We start from the raw sequence: 18,376 nt of genomic DNA, 5'->3' as shown, positions 1-18,376 counted from the left end.
TTCTTCTATTTAATGAAATTAGAATTTTCGATATAAATTGTAGAATTTTAGAAAGGTTACTTTACTTTCCTTTTACGCTGGCCCCGTTCTTCTTGACGTTTCAGCCCCAGCTGCAACCGGAAACATACGAAAATGAGTTAGAGATAGTTCGGCCATGGTGTCTTCCTAGTGGGATGCGACATCCTATAAAAATTCCGATCGACGAAACTTTTACCGAGACTTTGACTTCTGCTTTGAACGTTTTATTTTTATCCAACATATGAAACTCGCAACGAGTTACTCGTATATTTTAGTTAAAAAAAATTACTTCGATAATGAGAATCAATGTATGTTGTAAAACTTTATCTGAGCTAGATAATGAGCTTCTCTTAGAAAATAAACCGGTGAAACCGCGGGAAGTAAGTAAGTGAGCCAAACCAACAGTCGAGTCTTCGAATTTCGAATCGCAAGTCGGTTCCGTGCGCCGATCGGTGCGCACGTTGCTTTGCGGTTCAACATTGTTTGTTATTGTTTTTTTATATAATCGGAACGACGATAAAAAATGTGAGTAACTAATTTGAAAAAAGAACTTATTATTCTTTTCCATATTTACGTATTTTGAAATTAGTATTTCATTTTGTACTTATTATTATTTATTTAAATTTTGTAGGAACTACAAATAATAAACTTTTGGATAATAGGACCTAAAATTTATATTTGCTTACATCGACTATAGTTTAAACACTTGGTACTTACATCGAGATAATGTATATTTAAAAACGCAGTTTATTGCCAGGTAACCATAGATAAAATAAAAATATCATCATTCTCTCAGCCCATTTATTTTCACTGCTGCGCATAGGCCTCGTTATAAGCAAGGCTTCTCCTGTGCTAATAAAAATAATATATATAATAAAAAAATAATATATATAAAATAACATATATATAAAATTTAACTGAAAGCAACAACTGCCACCAAGACGAATTAAAAAAAAAGGAAAGTGACGTTTCGGCCGAAGCATGGTTCAGACGATTTCACTTTTCGAGACCATCTCGAAACAGCTATAATAATTGTATAAACCGACTTGTCAAATAAATAGTGTCGTAAGCTAGCTTCAGTCTTTTGTGACTACTCCTATGTTTACTATGATTATCGTAATTAACATTGCATATTTGAAGTTTACTTTAAAAAGCAACTTTATCTAATAAGTAATAAGATATAAGGTAATAAGTAAGAAATGATTTAGTACTAAATTAGTAACTTAACAATTTCTAATCTCCGTGTCAAATGATCATTGACAAATTATGTCATTCAAATTAAAGAATATTAATTATCTAATGACAAGCGTGAATTTTAACGAATGCGTCACGAAGTTTCAGTTTGAAAATATGTCAGGTTTTGAAACGTTCTTGATACGTTTTCAAATTGCTAATTAATAAATTAGCCTTCTATGCATCTTCACTGAAAACGATATTTTTGGTTTGAAACGCTCAGATGTGACAGGGGGTTTTTAAGAGCGGTCACCCATCTCGCCCAATGCATTATTTTTAGACTTTTATTTTCAAATGAAGTCCATTTTTTACCTGTTAACCTAGATATATACGTACTAAATTTCAACAAAATCGGTCCAGCAGTTTAGTTGCGAAAGCGTTATTAACAGAAAGACGAGATAACTCTCTAGTTAAATGAGCAGATGATGATTAACTTTGACCTTGTAATATATGTCTAATGTTCAAAGAGCAACTGTCGTTATCTGAAATGACCAATTAACCTCAATATGAAGCATTCATAAAACATAACAATTTGGTTCAAAAAACCTTTATTACAACAATAACTTCGCCTCGAGGCTCCTAGAAGTTTCGCACCCGTGGAAACAAATGAAAAACCCAATTTGTTATTCCAGATTAAGTATAATCTAATCGTGTACCAAATTTCATAACAATCCGTCGAGTAGATTTTGCATGATATATAATATTTGCATAACAAACATACATACATCTTCACAAACTTTCGCATATATAATACTAGCTGCGCCTCGGGGCTTCGTACCCTTGGGACGCATGTTTGCGTGAAAGAGTAACAAACATACATACATCCTCACAAACTTTTGCATTTATACTATTAGTAAGACTTGAGATAACACGGAACACTTAAGCACCGTTAGTATAGCATCGGCCACGGATATTATTGGTCCAGAGCGGAGAGGTCCACCTAGAATGCAACACCGTTAGTAGCAAATTTCTCGACGCATCTCGGTGATTACCTGTAGACTACTATTGTACTGTACAGCTTATTTTAAGAGATACAATGACGTACATAGATTTATATACATATATTATGCGAGTTGCAGATAGTATTTGTATATGATATACAATAAGTAAATTAAAAATATTTAAGGATGGCGTGATGCATTTTTGACTAGGGAGTCAAAATAACCACAGCATTTCCGCGCTGAATTATTGCAATGGAAATTGTATGTCGTACAAGGACACAACCATGGCAGCTGATAGTCAATAATAGCTGACAGCTGATAATAAATCTGTTTGGGAATCCAAAGAGGTTGACGTCTGGCTGACTAAAATTACCGCCAAATCTTTAAAATTTCAAGTTTTATACTTTTACTCTGACACCGGGCTTCGAGGCATCCCAGCCTCGAATGCACGGACATGCGAAAATGAGAGAGATAGAAACAGTACAATCGTAGCCAATATTATGAAAAAGGTAAATGTACTCGTATGCGGTTATGAACTGACAAAAATTCAAGTATATCCACGTGGTAGCTGCTTTAAACACGACAAATAGCTCTATAGTAAGTGAATACAAGTTTCATAACACTGGAAGCTGGTCAGCCGACCGTGCCGAGGCGATGTACTTGCTGTAAGCTGTTGAAATACCGCAATTAAAATCCAGGCAAGTGCGTATTGGAGCATGATTGGGGTATTATTAGTGAGTCATACTTATGACATAAGGCACTTTTTATCCAAATAAAAACAAACAAACAGACAGATATAAAAACAGACAATTTATTTTTTCAAATTCTTTCTCTGGTACTATGACTATAACGCCTAATTTTGTTTTTATGAAAATATATTCAATGTACAGGTTTTTTTTTCTACTGTTTTATTATATATGTTGATTAAAACAAATTTATTAAGTTTTTAAATTGACTTAAAATATTATCAAAATGCTTGTTTCTGTACAAAAAAAAATTATGAATAAATATGTACCATTATGATAACTAAAATCAAGTGTTACCTGCCCGCTTGCCCACCATTTGTAAAGGTTGTGCTTACTTAATTTGATTTAAAATTGAAAATAAATTCCTGCGTTAGTGTGTGAAGGTTGAATAATCTTAGAAGCGATTGTAGCAATTATAATGACGTCTGAACAATTTTCATGGTCACAAAATAAAACTGTTGACATGGCGTGAATAACACAAAATATATTTTAAAATTTATTTACTAGATAAAATTCACAAATAAATTCAATGTAAGGAAATTAAAATAACCTCATTAATAAAATAATACTAGATAACTTTATACGAAAAATCTGAAAATACAGTAATATAAGTATGTGAGTAGTACCTACTAGTACTACGTAGAAGAGGCGGTATGTAATCCGGTGGAAATGCAAAACCTTATTATTTTAAAGTCGGTTAAAATGCACTTACGTTCAATGACCTCAAGTCAATTGCCAAAGTAATGACGTGAAAGCTTAGAAATGAGGCAAAACAAACAATTAGAACCATCTAGAACGGTAATACAACACATAATCAGTAGCATAGGGTTATGTTGTCATTGAAATCTGAATTATAATTCTAGCAGAAATGGCATCTCTACCTACGTGTGAGAGTAATGTAAAAAGGTTTCAACTTGTTCTGTCTTTTGAAAAATATCCTCTGATTCACCAGTGCATCATAGTTGGTGGATCTAAGAAGAACGAAGTAAAATAGAGGTTTATTTTACTTACTACTTTTAAGCCTCGTCTATAGCCATATATTGATGTCGAAATACCTCCTGACATTTTTTTATTAAGTACCTAAAGTTCATGTAGTATGATATGATAAGTGAATTTCTCGAAATAATTTCAGGTATGTACTTATTGACACTTCGTCGATATATTCCGATTTCTGTGTATGGACTTATACCACAACCTTTGGAGGCACGAGAGAAGGGTTTCGCAACACTTGACCAAGAGTGGTTTAGCCGTTGCCAAACGATCCTACCTAGCAATGTTTTAAGCTTATAACCTCCATCTATGAATTTAGCATGTTATTCATAGTTTATCATGTTGTTGTGTAAAATGGATAATAATATTATTATCTTCAGAACATTGTCGGGACTTTCACGATTCTGTATGTAGTGCATCGGCCATGTTTGCAGATGCCTGTATAGATGATTTTTATGCCGTAGGTATTATTTTGGATTGGATTACGTTTTGTCACGTTTGTATATAAAGGAAACAGTAATAAAAAGAAATGTTAAGTAAAGTCCACAGCACATCAATCCGAATTAATTGCAAATTGTCCGCTATTACGGCGGCGCGGCGGCATAGAGTTCCATGTACAGAAAATTTACGTGTGGTTGACTGTACGGTCAGATGTAAAATGAATAAGGTTGAAAAGAATGACTGGAATTTTGCAGCCGACCGTATATGGATACTTTCTCGCAGCCGGTTAGGATTTGATTTTCTATTTGACTAGGTCAATGTATTGAATATTTCTTATCAAGTCATTGCAAACTCACAAGCTCGACATCAACCCCGTTATTCATAAAAAAGTTAAAATATACTTTAAGCTAAAACATGTTTTGTCACTATCGCACTTTACAGTATATAATGGATATTTTATAAGAAAAACTTGTTGCGTCTCGGAGCTTTGCTTTCGTGAGAATTTCGGGATTAATAATTACTTCTAGCCTTCCCCATGAATTATAGCTGTCACATGACATTCTGAATCTGAAATAAATTATTTATATTTTACTTTTATTGAGTAACTTTTCCAATTAATAGACTCTTAAATGACGATTAAACCCATACAAAATTTACCTTTTGTAAAATGTTAACGCATATCATCACAATAACATATATATATATATACAAACTTCCAAAATATCCGTTTAGTTGAAATTACCGGGTCAAAGTCCACTTGTGTTACCTGTCAAAAGTGTAACAATAATATGTGCAGTTATCTGAAACATTTCTGCTTGCGGTCAATGGTCATTAGCACTGCAACACACGGCAACCCGCAACCGTACCAGAACGTTACCAACGGGACCGGCTATTGCAAACTTACTAGATCTGTGTCACACTGAGTTTTATTTAACCCTCAACAATAAATGGGGCTTAAAAGATGTTATAGGGCCTATTTCGAATATATAAGAATCCGATAGCCCAAATTGAACATATGAAACAGATGGCGCCAAAACCAGCCAAGCACATCAGGCAGATTTATCTAGCTGTTAGTTTATCTGTCTTATTACAATATGATGTTTTATCAGAAAATGTCTTAGTCGGCCTTAATTATTATATTTTGATATTATTATTAATAATATAATAATACATTTAGTATGTGTAATTTAACAGATTGCCTACCAATTTTGATATTGAAATTGTTAACTTGGATTTTTTTTGTCGAGGACGTCCATTAAAGGATTTCTTGGCCCTAACGTGATAATTGCAGTTCGAAATTACAATCCAAAATACAAAATAATAATACAGAAAACATAGTTAAAATTCGTGGATACTTAGTCCAGTGTGTCCTTAACCTTAATGCACCGGATACCGCAATGTCAGACAGTCGTGTGGTTGCATAGACTGGTCCATTCTGTTTGAGCGACGAAATAACAAAAGCATTCGCTATTTTGTAACAAATACAATTGTATCATGGTGTCTACTTTTTATCCAAGACGGAACAGATACTTTAACACACATACACAATGTTACACTGTAGTGTGTATGAGACTACTTGCCACTAGATAGCGGTAGGTAGTGGTAAAAATCATGTCGAATTCCTTTGGGCGACTTGAATAAAATCCTACAACAGTGTTAGCAATAACACACTATCAGAGATAACCTGCCTTTCCACAACAAGCATTCAATGTCGAAATTACGACAACTGCTTATTATTAAGCAACTATATCTTGGGATGAACTCTGTTATCATCACGTAAGAATTAAAATGTAATTTTATCGTTACAATCTAAATCATAGAATACATTGAAAACAGTACATAATTGTTAGTTTTTTTTCTTATTTTAAATTCTTTTTTAATTTTAAATTATTTTCTTATTTAATCAAAATTTTACCCAGATAAGTACTTATCTGGGTAAAATTTTGATTCAATCAGATGAGACCAAGTATTAATATTTGTTTTGCATTCGGCAGGCGCTTGTATCTGAGATACGCCTAAACTTCACTTATTTATTGTATTAAATAGCCTATTTGGTACTTTTGTGTCTAAAACTTTAGAATGAGGATTGAAAATGTATGTATGTAGTGTAAGTTCGAATTGTAAAGTCTTAAGTGAACAATAAATTATCCTACTAAAATTATAAATGAAAAAAATTGTGTAAATAAATACACATACTTACGCACATACATCCGTGCGTAAGAATGTGTGTTTGTTTATTACTCTATACTCGTGAATTGTTATAAAAATTGTGACCAACTTCCCGAAATTCCTACAGGAGCGAAACCCTGGGGTGCTAATTATTTAAAAAAATATTATTATCTCATAAAATCAATTTCGAAACAAACGAACGTACGATCATGATTCAGATATGAACGTTTTGCGTAATACTAACATCTGGACGACTTTATTAATATGGGTATAATATTTATTTCTATTACTTCAGTAGTACAGAGCACGTAAGTACTTATTATGCATGTTTTTACTGCTTACTTGAGAAATATCTTTTTTTAATAAAAGTAAAGTTGAGAAACTATCTTGCCTTTTATATAGTACTTTGCCCTAAATATCAGAAATAGTTACATTTAATTGAAAATTTTGTTACAAGAACACAGTGTAATGTATTGGAAATATTTACTAATATTTTAGACAATAATATAAATGAACGCTAACGACTTTATCTAGACTAATTTTAATAGTAAAATTAAGAGTAAATAATAGTTTTATTAACTATAGAAATAGAAATATATTTATTTCTGTTAATATTATTTATTTCTGTTAATAATATATTTGTTTCTGTCTTCTGTTAATCAATATGGAATAAAATAGAATGCTATTTTATTCCATATTGATTAACAGAAGCACCAACAATCACTAAATAGATCAATATGTAGATATCAATCACTTTTATTTTACGTCCACAACTTTCATTGTAACATTTCACATTGATGAATCACGGACTGGTTCTAGGGAACTATCCACTTTATCTGCTCCCCATTCGATAACACTGTTCCATCCAGTCTTATTAAACTATTACTATCAGCGACACGTATTATGTGATGGTTAATAGTTATAAACAAAATGTTTAACATATTTCTTAATATATTTAATTCGTGTTTCAACGCCAGTGTGAATGTTTTTACTCGTGCAGTGTTGATAATTATTAGTGCTAGTATATATCAAGCTTTTGTACTCATAGAAGTGTTTCTTAATAGCTACAATTTATTGTACCCTCCCTATCTGTCCAAGCCAGTGGTGAAAATAAAAAATGTGGGGTCTACTGTTGTTGGATTTGCAGTAAAAATTATAGCTTTTGAGGTATTTGATATTTCATGTCTCTAATTCTCCATGTTACCTACTAGAACTAGTTATATATAAGTATACAAAATCTTGCATGGATGTGGATGTTTGTACGGATGTTTGTATAGCCTTTGTTGCTCATTCGCACAAAAACTTTCAAATAGACATTTTTTACATCAACTCACTACACGGGTAGTCAAATGTGACTTTACGATGGGTTGCAGCGTAAACTTTTACGTTAACTCATGCGCAGAAAAACGCATAAGTACACCTTTTTGTCAAAATGTCAACGGCGGCGAGTCAAGTTTGACGGTGCAACTAGCCCATGTGCATACATTAATTAATCTTTAACAGATAAAACACTAGTTACTATAATTTTATCTATGAGTGCAAATGTACTTACTTGCGTATTGCCCAGCTGATAAAACAAGAATGACACTGAGTCTGGATGGCCATATCATTGTGCGATAAATACATAGGAAATTAAAATACCTATCCAGATAAACTTACCACTCTCAGCAGCTCTGTCTACTCAATATAAATACGTGGTAAATACTGTATCTATATGTATATTACGCATCCATCTGAACGTTACGTCAGACCCAAAAAGTATTGATTTCAAGTATGATAACGTGGATTGGAGGAGTGGAGTATGGTATGATACATATAGTATCCATCCATCCATATTGGATGGATGGATACTATATGTATCTATTAAATTGGAATCAGTCTTCAATTTTGACATCTTGACTTCGAAAGCACTCGCACATCGAAAATGTACTTAAATGGGTAAGGCATTTAACACAATAACTTATAAGCACAGTCACCAGCACATCAACATACCCAAATCCATTGCAAACTCACCGCGCCATAGAGGTCCATACTTATCTATATTGTTTTCTTTCCAGACAGCCATGATGAACGGTTTCATGAGGCGGTTCCTTCGGTTCCTGGTGTCGCTACTGGCGATCCTGGTCTTCCCGTTGTCATTTTTCCTGAATATCAAGCGCACCAGAAAATGCCCTCCTCCAAAGAACCCTATTCTCTTCAAATCTGCCACAACTTTAGCCATGATGATAAGAAACAAACAGGTATGAAATATAATGTTATTATAAAAAACTGTTGCGTAAGTGATACAAGCGGGAGCAGATGAACTTGAAACCCTGTAGTGGGTGAGTAAGGTTATAGAAAGAAAATTTAAATAAAATGAAATACATATATCTGCCCCCAATTGTACAAGTGAAAAGATATCGATAGTAAGAATGCATGTCTATTCCACGTTAACAAATCTCTTTGCTTTTCTGAGAATTTCGATATAAATAGTACCATATGTGCTATATTACAGCTACCACAAAATTTTCAAATCATAAATCCGTCCAATTAATATACGTGATTGAGTAACGAACTTCCTCATTTCACACATACCCTCAAACCCAAACTTTCTCATTTATTATTAGTAAGTAGGACAGGATACACGTCAATTTTTTTTGGCAAGATATGCAATAGTTACCTATTGCATATCTTGCCAAAAAAAATTGACGTGCTTACGTACTCCATACGCGAATACATACTTAAAATAGTATTAAATACTACAGAGAAGGGTTTACGCCCAATATTTTAACAATTTCTTCCCTAAAAGTCATCTGCAAAAGGAGCCATTTACTTGCGATCGCATAGAGATTATATGAAAATTATTTAGGTATTCTATATTTGTGAAAATCCAATTCTAAAATCTTAACTTCAAATTTTTGAATGATGTTTGTGCTACCCGTCATATTTATGATACATACTATTACTACCTATTTACAGTTTACCTAATAATTTATTTACCCTAACAGATCACCTCCGAAGAATTGGTGACAGCATACATAGAGCGATGTAAGGAAGTGAACCCCTACTTGAATGCTGTGGTGGAACCTCGTTATGAACAGGCCTTACGGGAGGCAAGGAGCATAGACAAAATGATAGCATCTACAGACAGGAACCCAGAGGATTTGGCTAAGGAGTATCCCCTGTTGGGTCTGCCAATGACGGTGAAGGAAAGCATTGCCGTCGAAGGTGAGAATCTTTATTTAATTTGGTTTGTGAGGAAACAACAAAAAGAAAGAGGTCCATGGTTCAATTAGGTAACAATATAAAATGAAATGGCTTGATTTTTTTTTTTAAGTACTTTTAAGGATTCAGAATGATGAAACAACTATGTGAAATATTTTATAATATATTAAATAAATCAGTAGGAATCGATTTTTTTTCTTAGATCAATTGGTATGCATTTAATATAGATTTGACTCCAAAAAATAAGGATACAAACTTTATCACATGTTCTTGTATTACAAAACAAAGTTGGCAACACAACACTTGGATATTTTTTTTGGTGAGAACCTAAAAGATAGTCCCCACTAGAGCCGAAAGATTTTGTATCAGAGTTATTGTATGATTCAAATACAATTTTATTTTCACTAACGAAATTCTGTTGATTGATACGTATTTATAATGTTGATAGTATACCTAAAGCAGTAACTTATTTCATTTTTACTGACTGTAGCCAAGCAAGCCTATAAATACGGTCAGTTTAGTAATTTCCTTTCCGTAATCACTTATTATGCGTTGTTCATTCGCGCATTGGTAGGTGGGCACTTAGCTAACATGTGCAGTGGTTACAGTGAGGTAATGTTTGGTTTTATATCCTCAAGTACGAATGCTTAATTAGATATGTAATTGATAATTAAATGGCCCTACAGATAAATCGAAATCCTTTACTCTGATGTCACACTTATTTGCGCATTAAGTTTAGAAATCGAGTCGAGGGTCGAGGGACGAACAATTTTAATTCAGTATTGTGTTCCTTCATAGTGCGAACACCATCATAAAAAATATCTTTAAAATATTTTACAATATAATTTTAGTAATTATGCAAATCTTGGTACGCCGAAAGGAAGGACTCGCCTCCGTGAGTTGAACAACATGAGGTCCCTATGTATATTTCTTATATTCTATAATACGCGCACTATATATATCACTGTAATTACAAATACAAATGTGGGATTTGAGGATGTTAATTACTTAATCACGCAAATTCTAATGGACCGATTTCAAAGAAATTTGCCACACGATTAGAATATGCACATATTTATACTTCAAATAGCACACCTTTTATCACAAAAAATCCTCGGAAACAACTAATTAATAAGAAATGAATGAAAAAATAATTAAATTTAAATGTAATACTGTAATTAAAGGTAGATACTCCAGAATTATATATAAATGGTCATCATAGACGCAAATAAATATATAAAAGACAATAAAATTAATCCATTGTTTGTCGAGTGAAAAATTGCGATCTACAACGGTCATCAATGCCACTCGCATAACAATGAGTATTTATTATTCCAAGTGTAAACTGCATAAATAATACAACCCAAAACAAGAAATTCTAAAGAAAGTTGTGTTAGTTCCAAACATGGACAGGCAATTAATTATAACAACAATACTCGACTGTTCGTCTTATAATATATTAATATCAAGGAAACGTAACATTCTTTACGATACGATTACTGAAAATAAATATCAGCTTAAATCAATCATAATAAAATTTTTTCACTGATCGGGCACAAGTTTCCCTAATACTTATAAATATATAGAAATTTTATCTTATTTCAGGTATGAGTAACGACTGTGGGACGGTGTATCCATACAGGAATCCAGCTAAGACCGACGCAGACATCATCAAGCTGGCCAGAGCAGCTGGGGCCATACCTATCGCGGTCACCAACACACCCCAGCTCTGTATGAACTGGGAGACGTATAATAATGTCACTGGGTTGACAATGAACCCATATGACCAGAAGAGGACTACAGGAGGATCGTCTGGAGGGGAAGTGAGTTCGACTTATTCTTAAACGACTTCCCAAACAAGTGTCACGTTTTCAAAATACATTCTTTTTTATTGCATGTTCCACGTATTTCACGTAAAAATTTCAGCACTGATTACATTTTGGGTAGGGGTAGAACTTTCTCTCTCTGTCTCATCTGAGCATTTTCTCGATTCCGCCGTCATATAATGTTAGGGCACAGGGTTCGCTTTCCTACTTTTCTCCTCCATTTAGATAGATAAACTCCTTACTGCACCAGTTACAATAGAAACTTAATTATACCTAACTAAGTAGGTATCCAAGCATAAATGAGCGCAAAAGCGGACTTATCACAAAATCAATTAATTCCATCTAACCTTTGGGTGGGAAGTTGTCAGAGTACTAGCAAACATATCCTTGACGACACGGTCCTTGTCGGACATTGTACGGATAGTACTACATATATCTAAAATTACTTATAACTTTTTACGTAAAAAATCTTATAGGAACGAAGCCTCGAGGCGCAGCCAATAGCATCTTGTGAAAATTAAGTAACAAGCGACCTTTTGAAGCACTGCATTGTAACTGCATCCGGCCCTCGTAATATAACAATTAAGTGGCTGGTTACAGAATGCAACCGTGCATGACTTGACTTTACGTACTAAGACCTAGATACTTAGTGGCTAAGTAGGTACTACTTATTTAACAGCCATACCTAGATTGCTTTTTCCTATTGAAAATGTGATATTGATAAGGGCAGGGCAATCTATGAAGATGGAAAAAATAAGTCTTAAGTCTAATCACAATTCATAAAAGATAATAGCAATTGCCCGTTTCTACTACCTTTTTTTAAAAACTAACGTAAAGAAACAATACATATTTTAAGTTAACAATGTTTTAACTTTTTAAGGGGTAAGTTTATAAGCTAGGCAATACCTCCATAATAAACTCTTATTCTGAAGTTTCAAATTTGTAATACACACATATAATTACATACTTAATGTATTATTATAGCATCTATTACGGATACACTAGTTGGCCAAAAATATTGCGCAAGCAGAGAAAGTACATAATAAATATGCTTTCAGTCTCTTATGGCCAATTTCAGTTTAACTACATATTAGTTCTGCTAATATTTATGATCATTTGGCTTAACTCTTACAGACACCACATTTTCTTTCAATGGATAGTTACTTTTTAACCTAGCTTTAACTTGTACACGTATACGTTAACGTCTTAATTTTCAACAGCAATCCTTGCAAGACTTTGGTAAAATTCTTGTTACGATAGGTCAAAGTTAGAAAATCTTACAAAAACTTACTTACAAAAAAACAAAAGTTATCTTTAAATATGCCTATTTATTTCACAGACCTGTAACTGTAAATCTTGTTAATAGAGTAAGCGAAACTAATTACAGTCAACAGACACATATCTTCATTTATTGATTATGGAAAATAACAATATTATTAATGCCTTAATGTCCACGCCAGATAACTTGTCATGTCATGGTGGACTATACTCAATCATAATTAATTAAAAGAATGTATATTATTGAATTTATTAGTATTGGTGTAAATGTGCACTTCCAGGCGGCCCTGATAGCATCAGCAGCTTCAGTGATAGGCGTGGGGTCAGACATCGCGGGGTCCCTGCGACTGCCGCCCATGTTCAACGGAATCTTTGGACATAAGCCCACACCCAGACTCTTGTCAGTCGAAGGTAATATTACTTTATTCATTTTTATGACTTCCCTGGCTATCTGGTTCGATTCCCAGCGCGGGAAATACTTGTACTTCATTGAGCTTCGCACGGCCTTCAGCATTATTTGTACTTGTAATCACAGTATCACATTCCATCCGCTTACTGTTTTCTTGAAATAAAAATATCTGCATTTCAAATAATTTCGTTGGTATATAGTAGCTAAACCAATGATGATTTTGTAATATTTGTTTTTTTTTCACCTAATATTTTTAACAACAACACTTTCAGGTCACGTACCAAGTTGTCTGGACCCGGATTTCGAAGAATATTTCGCACTGGGCCCCCTGGCACGGTATGCTGAAGATTTGAGTCTGCTTCTGAAAGTGTTGAAGAAGCCTGGAAGTCCTGATGTGCCCTTTGACAAACCCGTAAGTTTGCACTATTTACATACATTACAACATTTTCTTTATTTATTCAGGTACAACAACAGTGAATACTCACGTTTTTTATCCTTACAAGGTAGATCAAGGGTTGCTAAACTCGAAGACCACGTTTAGCTATACGGCGAGCTTATCGAGGAAATTGAATGTTTGCGAAAAATTTTAGTTTTAGTCCTAGATGGACTTATACAATCTGCGCAGGAGTATATAATATAATTAAAATTTCATGGACGACGTTGCATTTTTTGTTTATTAATATTTACCTGTATCCATCCGCTATCCAAAAATAGATACATTAACAAACTATAAGTTTTAAAAATTAATTATACACTTAACATACATAAAACTTAACAATGAATTAATCTTATCAAGGACCGTAGTAGAGGACATTAAAAAATATTTATATTTGAATTTCCTGTAAGTACCTACTTCCATAAACTCCAGAATTAAATACGTTTTAAAATGTGCATGTGTAATTTTCCAGGTAGATATAACCAAGTTAAAGTTCTACTACATGGAAGGCGACGGCAGCAATGTCTCCAACCCAATAGGCTCCGACGTCAGGAATGCCCTGGAGAAAGCCAAGGGATACATCAAGAACACATACAATATAGAAGTGCAACCAGTAAGTGGTAGTAGTCAGTATATCGCCTCTTGGGTGAAATGTGCACTGAGATGCACCTTTTTATATTACAGCAACACAGACACTTGCCTGTTTTGTGGCATTTGATCCCGTCAGTACTCTAAGACCACTCCAAATAGTCTCGTGGATAACCTACGAGGCGACTAAGGAACACATGCTTTAACGGCAACAAAGAGGATTAACGTCAGGCAGACCAGATAGTCGGTTGTAAAAGCATTGCCAAATCTTGAAAATTTAACCCTTAATTTCGGTATGGTATGTAGTAGGTACTGACATACACGACAAGTACAAGTTTAAAAAAATATATGGTTGATTTTACAAAAGGATACTTCTTCTGAGTTAATATAAATGTTAGCTGTGTCAAATTTCGTTGGAGTTTTGGGATCAATGTATCTCGTACTTAATAACACTACGGAATATATTCTACCAGTATATAAAAATACTGGAAATTCATAAAGTATTTCAAACACCTCATTCAAACTTCATATTATTATCCAAACTTTCTCAGTAAATCCTAGTAGGATAGCGGGTTAAAGGAATAAAAAATAATGGTAAATAGATTGAGGATAATAAATATAACACAGATTGTCTAATTTGAAATAATATCGTTGCAATATTAACGTCGATTTTTTTACAGCTGAAAATAAATAACGTCGAACACATGTGGGAGATAGGAATAAGAGTGCTAATGAATATAAGACACGTGCAAAACATTTACACGGACCCAGAAAACCGAGAGAAGCTGATACCGATGTGGCCTGAAGTAATAAAGAGGATGTTTGGAGTGTCCAACCATAACTTCCTATGTGTTGCATATGGACCACTTCAGAAATTCTTCGATGCTTTACCAAAGAATTATTACAAGAATTTGCTCACGATGTTCGATCAGATAAAGAGTGAATTTGAGGTAAGAACCATATTATTACAGATGCGATCGAGCCATCTTCTTTCTTACCAGTGTGTTATTCTGATATCAAGCTTTGATTAAAGTCGTCATTCATGACTAGACATATATCGCCATCTAGTGGCAAATAGTCGCATAAACACTACTGAATTAGTTCAGTTGGATGAGTATTTAGATACTCATCCAATTTCGTCACAATTCCAACGGAGTCATATAAAAGATTGACCTCATAACCGCTGGACAATTACTTCAGTGGACCACAACCACAAATGGATAAAAAAGCCTTTTGTAAATCCTTACATATTATAAATAAAGTCCTCTATTGCGTCTGTCTGTCTTTTCGCGATAAACTCAAAAGCTACTGCACGGATGTTCATGTGGTTTTCAACAATTGATAGTTATTCCTGAGGAAGGTTTAGGGGTATAGATTATTATGTTTTTACCCGAGCGAAGCCGGGACGGGCAGCTAGTATTATATAAATGGACATACTTAGATTTAGACTTTAGTGCGTTACCACTGAAAATTAAATATATCGTGCACGGGAGGATGAAAGAGAGATGGGCAAAAATATTCATATGATCTGAATGGAATCTGTCTACCTACTTACCAACAATTTAAATTATACTAATTATATTTTGCATTAACACTTATTATTATTAATTTATAATAATACCAATTATTCACTTTCCAGAAAGCTCTATCGGACGATGCAGTGTTACTATTCCCAACATTCCCTTACCCAGCGCACAAGCATTACAGGATTTACTATAAATTCCTTAACTGCGGCTACCTGACCATCTTCAATGCCTTGGGGCTTCCAGTCACAGCGTGCCCTATAGAGTTAACGCCCAAAGGGCTGCCAGTTGGAATACAGATCGTAGCGAATAAATGCAATGATCATTTGACGATAGCTGTGGCTAAGGAATTCGAAAAGGCATTCGGTGGCTGGACACCACCGAATAGAGACCTCTTAAATGTCAAGACTGCTTAATAATGAAAAATTTAATTTATTAGCATAGATGAAAGATTGAACATACGACATGATTTGAAAAATTAAATATTTTTACATTTCATTTTTTAAACCATATGTACCTAATATCTATTATTAATCTATAATAATTTAGTTTTTTAGATTTTTTTACGAATTTAGAATGATGTCTATTATTGTCGATGTATGGTGAAATTGTCGGTTTGACTAGATAATATATAAATGTGATATTGTACGATTTGTCTTGAACTATAATTTATTATGCCTCATTACTTAATTGACTTTTTGTTATTCCTAACCATTTTATAGGTATCAAAAATATTTTTTTCTTAATTAGTCACATTGATTTTTGTTCCGCATAATATTCATTTCCAGCAGCAGTTTCAGTTTTAATAACCTAGTTGATTAGGTTATTTTAACTTATGCATATAATGCATAATCTTGCCAAAAAGAAAATGTATTTTAATTACTTTTTGCTAAAAATATATGACATAAGTAACTAAATATAGGTACATTGTCATTGTACCTTTAATATTTATCAGTAAGTTGTAACTTGTAGTATATCACTTCGATAACCACTCGATTTAAACTGTATTCTTTATTTAAAAAATCACTATCATAGAGGAAATTAAGTTCAAAGTGTTGGAACAGAAAAATCATTTTCCGGTTAAACAAAGTTTCATTTAGATAGCTAAATATTTACTAGAAACACTTTTAGGTGTGACAATCAAGTACTAAGCAGGTATTATATCTACGACCTACATACATTTGTAAATAAATTTGATGAAGTATTAGATTAGAGACCTATTTTTTTTCTGTATTCTGATTTGGATTTTATTCATGAATTACTTAGTTACTCGAATATTATATTTTACTTTAATAAGTACATCACATTATGATTAAAAGACCAGTGCACACAGAAACGCATGCGCTTGCGCATTTTTTATAGAATTGGGACACATGCGTACATAAGCTCTTGTAAACGCTGCGTACCAACGTGCTACATACTGATTCGGGGTGCGTGAGCCGTACCTACGAAAATTAATAATATGAAGTTGAGCGAATGTTGTACAGTTTTTTATATTGTAAATAGATATAGTAAGTTTGTTACAAGTTGCTAGGGTAAGGATTTCTATTTAAATAAAAATATTTTCCAATCTTCTTTTACCTTAATTTCTGATAACCCTATTGATTTCTGTCTTGCTATGTTATACATACGAAACCACCGACCTCAAATGTGTTATTAATGGGACTTAGTTGTGGATTTCTTCTTTATTTAGGTTAAGTACATACCAAATGGGGGTCGGTGGTTAGGCCAATCAACATGTAGGTACGCAAACCCACTCGCAGAGCCTACCTATACTGAATTAATTCGGTCAAGTAGTTGTGTTCGGATTTTCTGCTAGTGGCGCCCTCATCTTATAATTTCAAATAAATAATCAATTGAGTCTTATGATGCGACCTTTACTCGATTTCAGTTTAGCTGAAGAAGTATAGAAATGTAAGAACTAAATAAAAGTTATCTACATAGGTATTACATCAGCAGCAAGACATTCCTTAATCATTGAATTTAACCGAATAGTGCGATGGTTTTTTTAAGTTGCAGCTTTGTTCACCATTCAAGGTTAATACTATGTCTAGGACAATCTCTACCATACGAACGACACTGGCCACCTCATTGTCACATATGGCTTCTTTGAATACAGACTAAGGTCAAGGCGTGCTTTATTTTATTGTACAACAAACCGATAATGTGTAACCATTGATTCCAAATTCCAACATACTCTACAAAGAAAACATTATTTTAACTACATTATTTTATTAATCGATTGTTAAAAATCGTATACCCACCACCTTTATCGATTGTTCGATTCGTAAAAATGACACGACACGACGCATAGACACTAACTTAACTTTTTTAACTCGCCTATTTTTTTAACCTAAGAAAATGCCTGTGAACAGCCTAATCAATATAAAAATTATATAATTTAAAGTTTGCTTCATCCATTGCTGATTATTCTCATATGAATATAAACAAAATAACAGGTTCGAGAAATTAAATCAAACCCAAATCATTTTAAGGTAAATAAATCAATAGGAAATTAGGAAATATTTGACATTTGACATAATAGCTGTCAGTAACATTACGAATTTAATTTTC

At 33.4% G+C, this 18,376-nt stretch overlaps 1 protein-coding gene across 2 annotated transcripts; it reads left to right on the top strand.

Annotated features, from left to right (window-relative positions):
• The first annotated feature begins 522 nt into the window (after positions 1-522).
• LOC128671364 (fatty-acid amide hydrolase 2-B-like) lies at positions 523-17,376 on the top strand. 2 transcript variants are annotated; one of them, XM_053747791.2, is made up of 9 exons: positions 523-543; positions 8,596-8,778; positions 9,526-9,745; positions 11,348-11,565; positions 13,128-13,257; positions 13,528-13,667; positions 14,164-14,304; positions 14,960-15,229; positions 15,919-17,376. In XM_053747791.2, the coding sequence occupies exons 2-9, from the start codon at positions 8,602-8,604 to the stop codon at positions 16,216-16,218; spliced, it is 1,596 nt and encodes a 531-aa protein (XP_053603766.1). In that variant the 5' UTR covers positions 523-543; positions 8,596-8,601; the 3' UTR covers positions 16,219-17,376. The 2 variants fall into 2 exon arrangements, with proteins under 2 accessions (XP_053603766.1, XP_053603765.1); XM_053747790.2 differs by lacking the exon at positions 523-543 and adding an exon at positions 7,393-7,705.
• Positions 17,377-18,376: the final 1,000 nt, after the last annotated feature.

The sequence above is a fragment of the Plodia interpunctella genome, chromosome 7, assembly GCF_027563975.2.
Source record: "Plodia interpunctella isolate USDA-ARS_2022_Savannah chromosome 7, ilPloInte3.2, whole genome shotgun sequence".
NCBI classification, from domain to species: Eukaryota; Metazoa; Arthropoda; class Insecta; order Lepidoptera; family Pyralidae; genus Plodia; species Plodia interpunctella.
The sequence above is the reverse complement of the archived record's forward strand: the minus strand, read 5'-3'. Positions and strand labels throughout refer to the sequence as shown.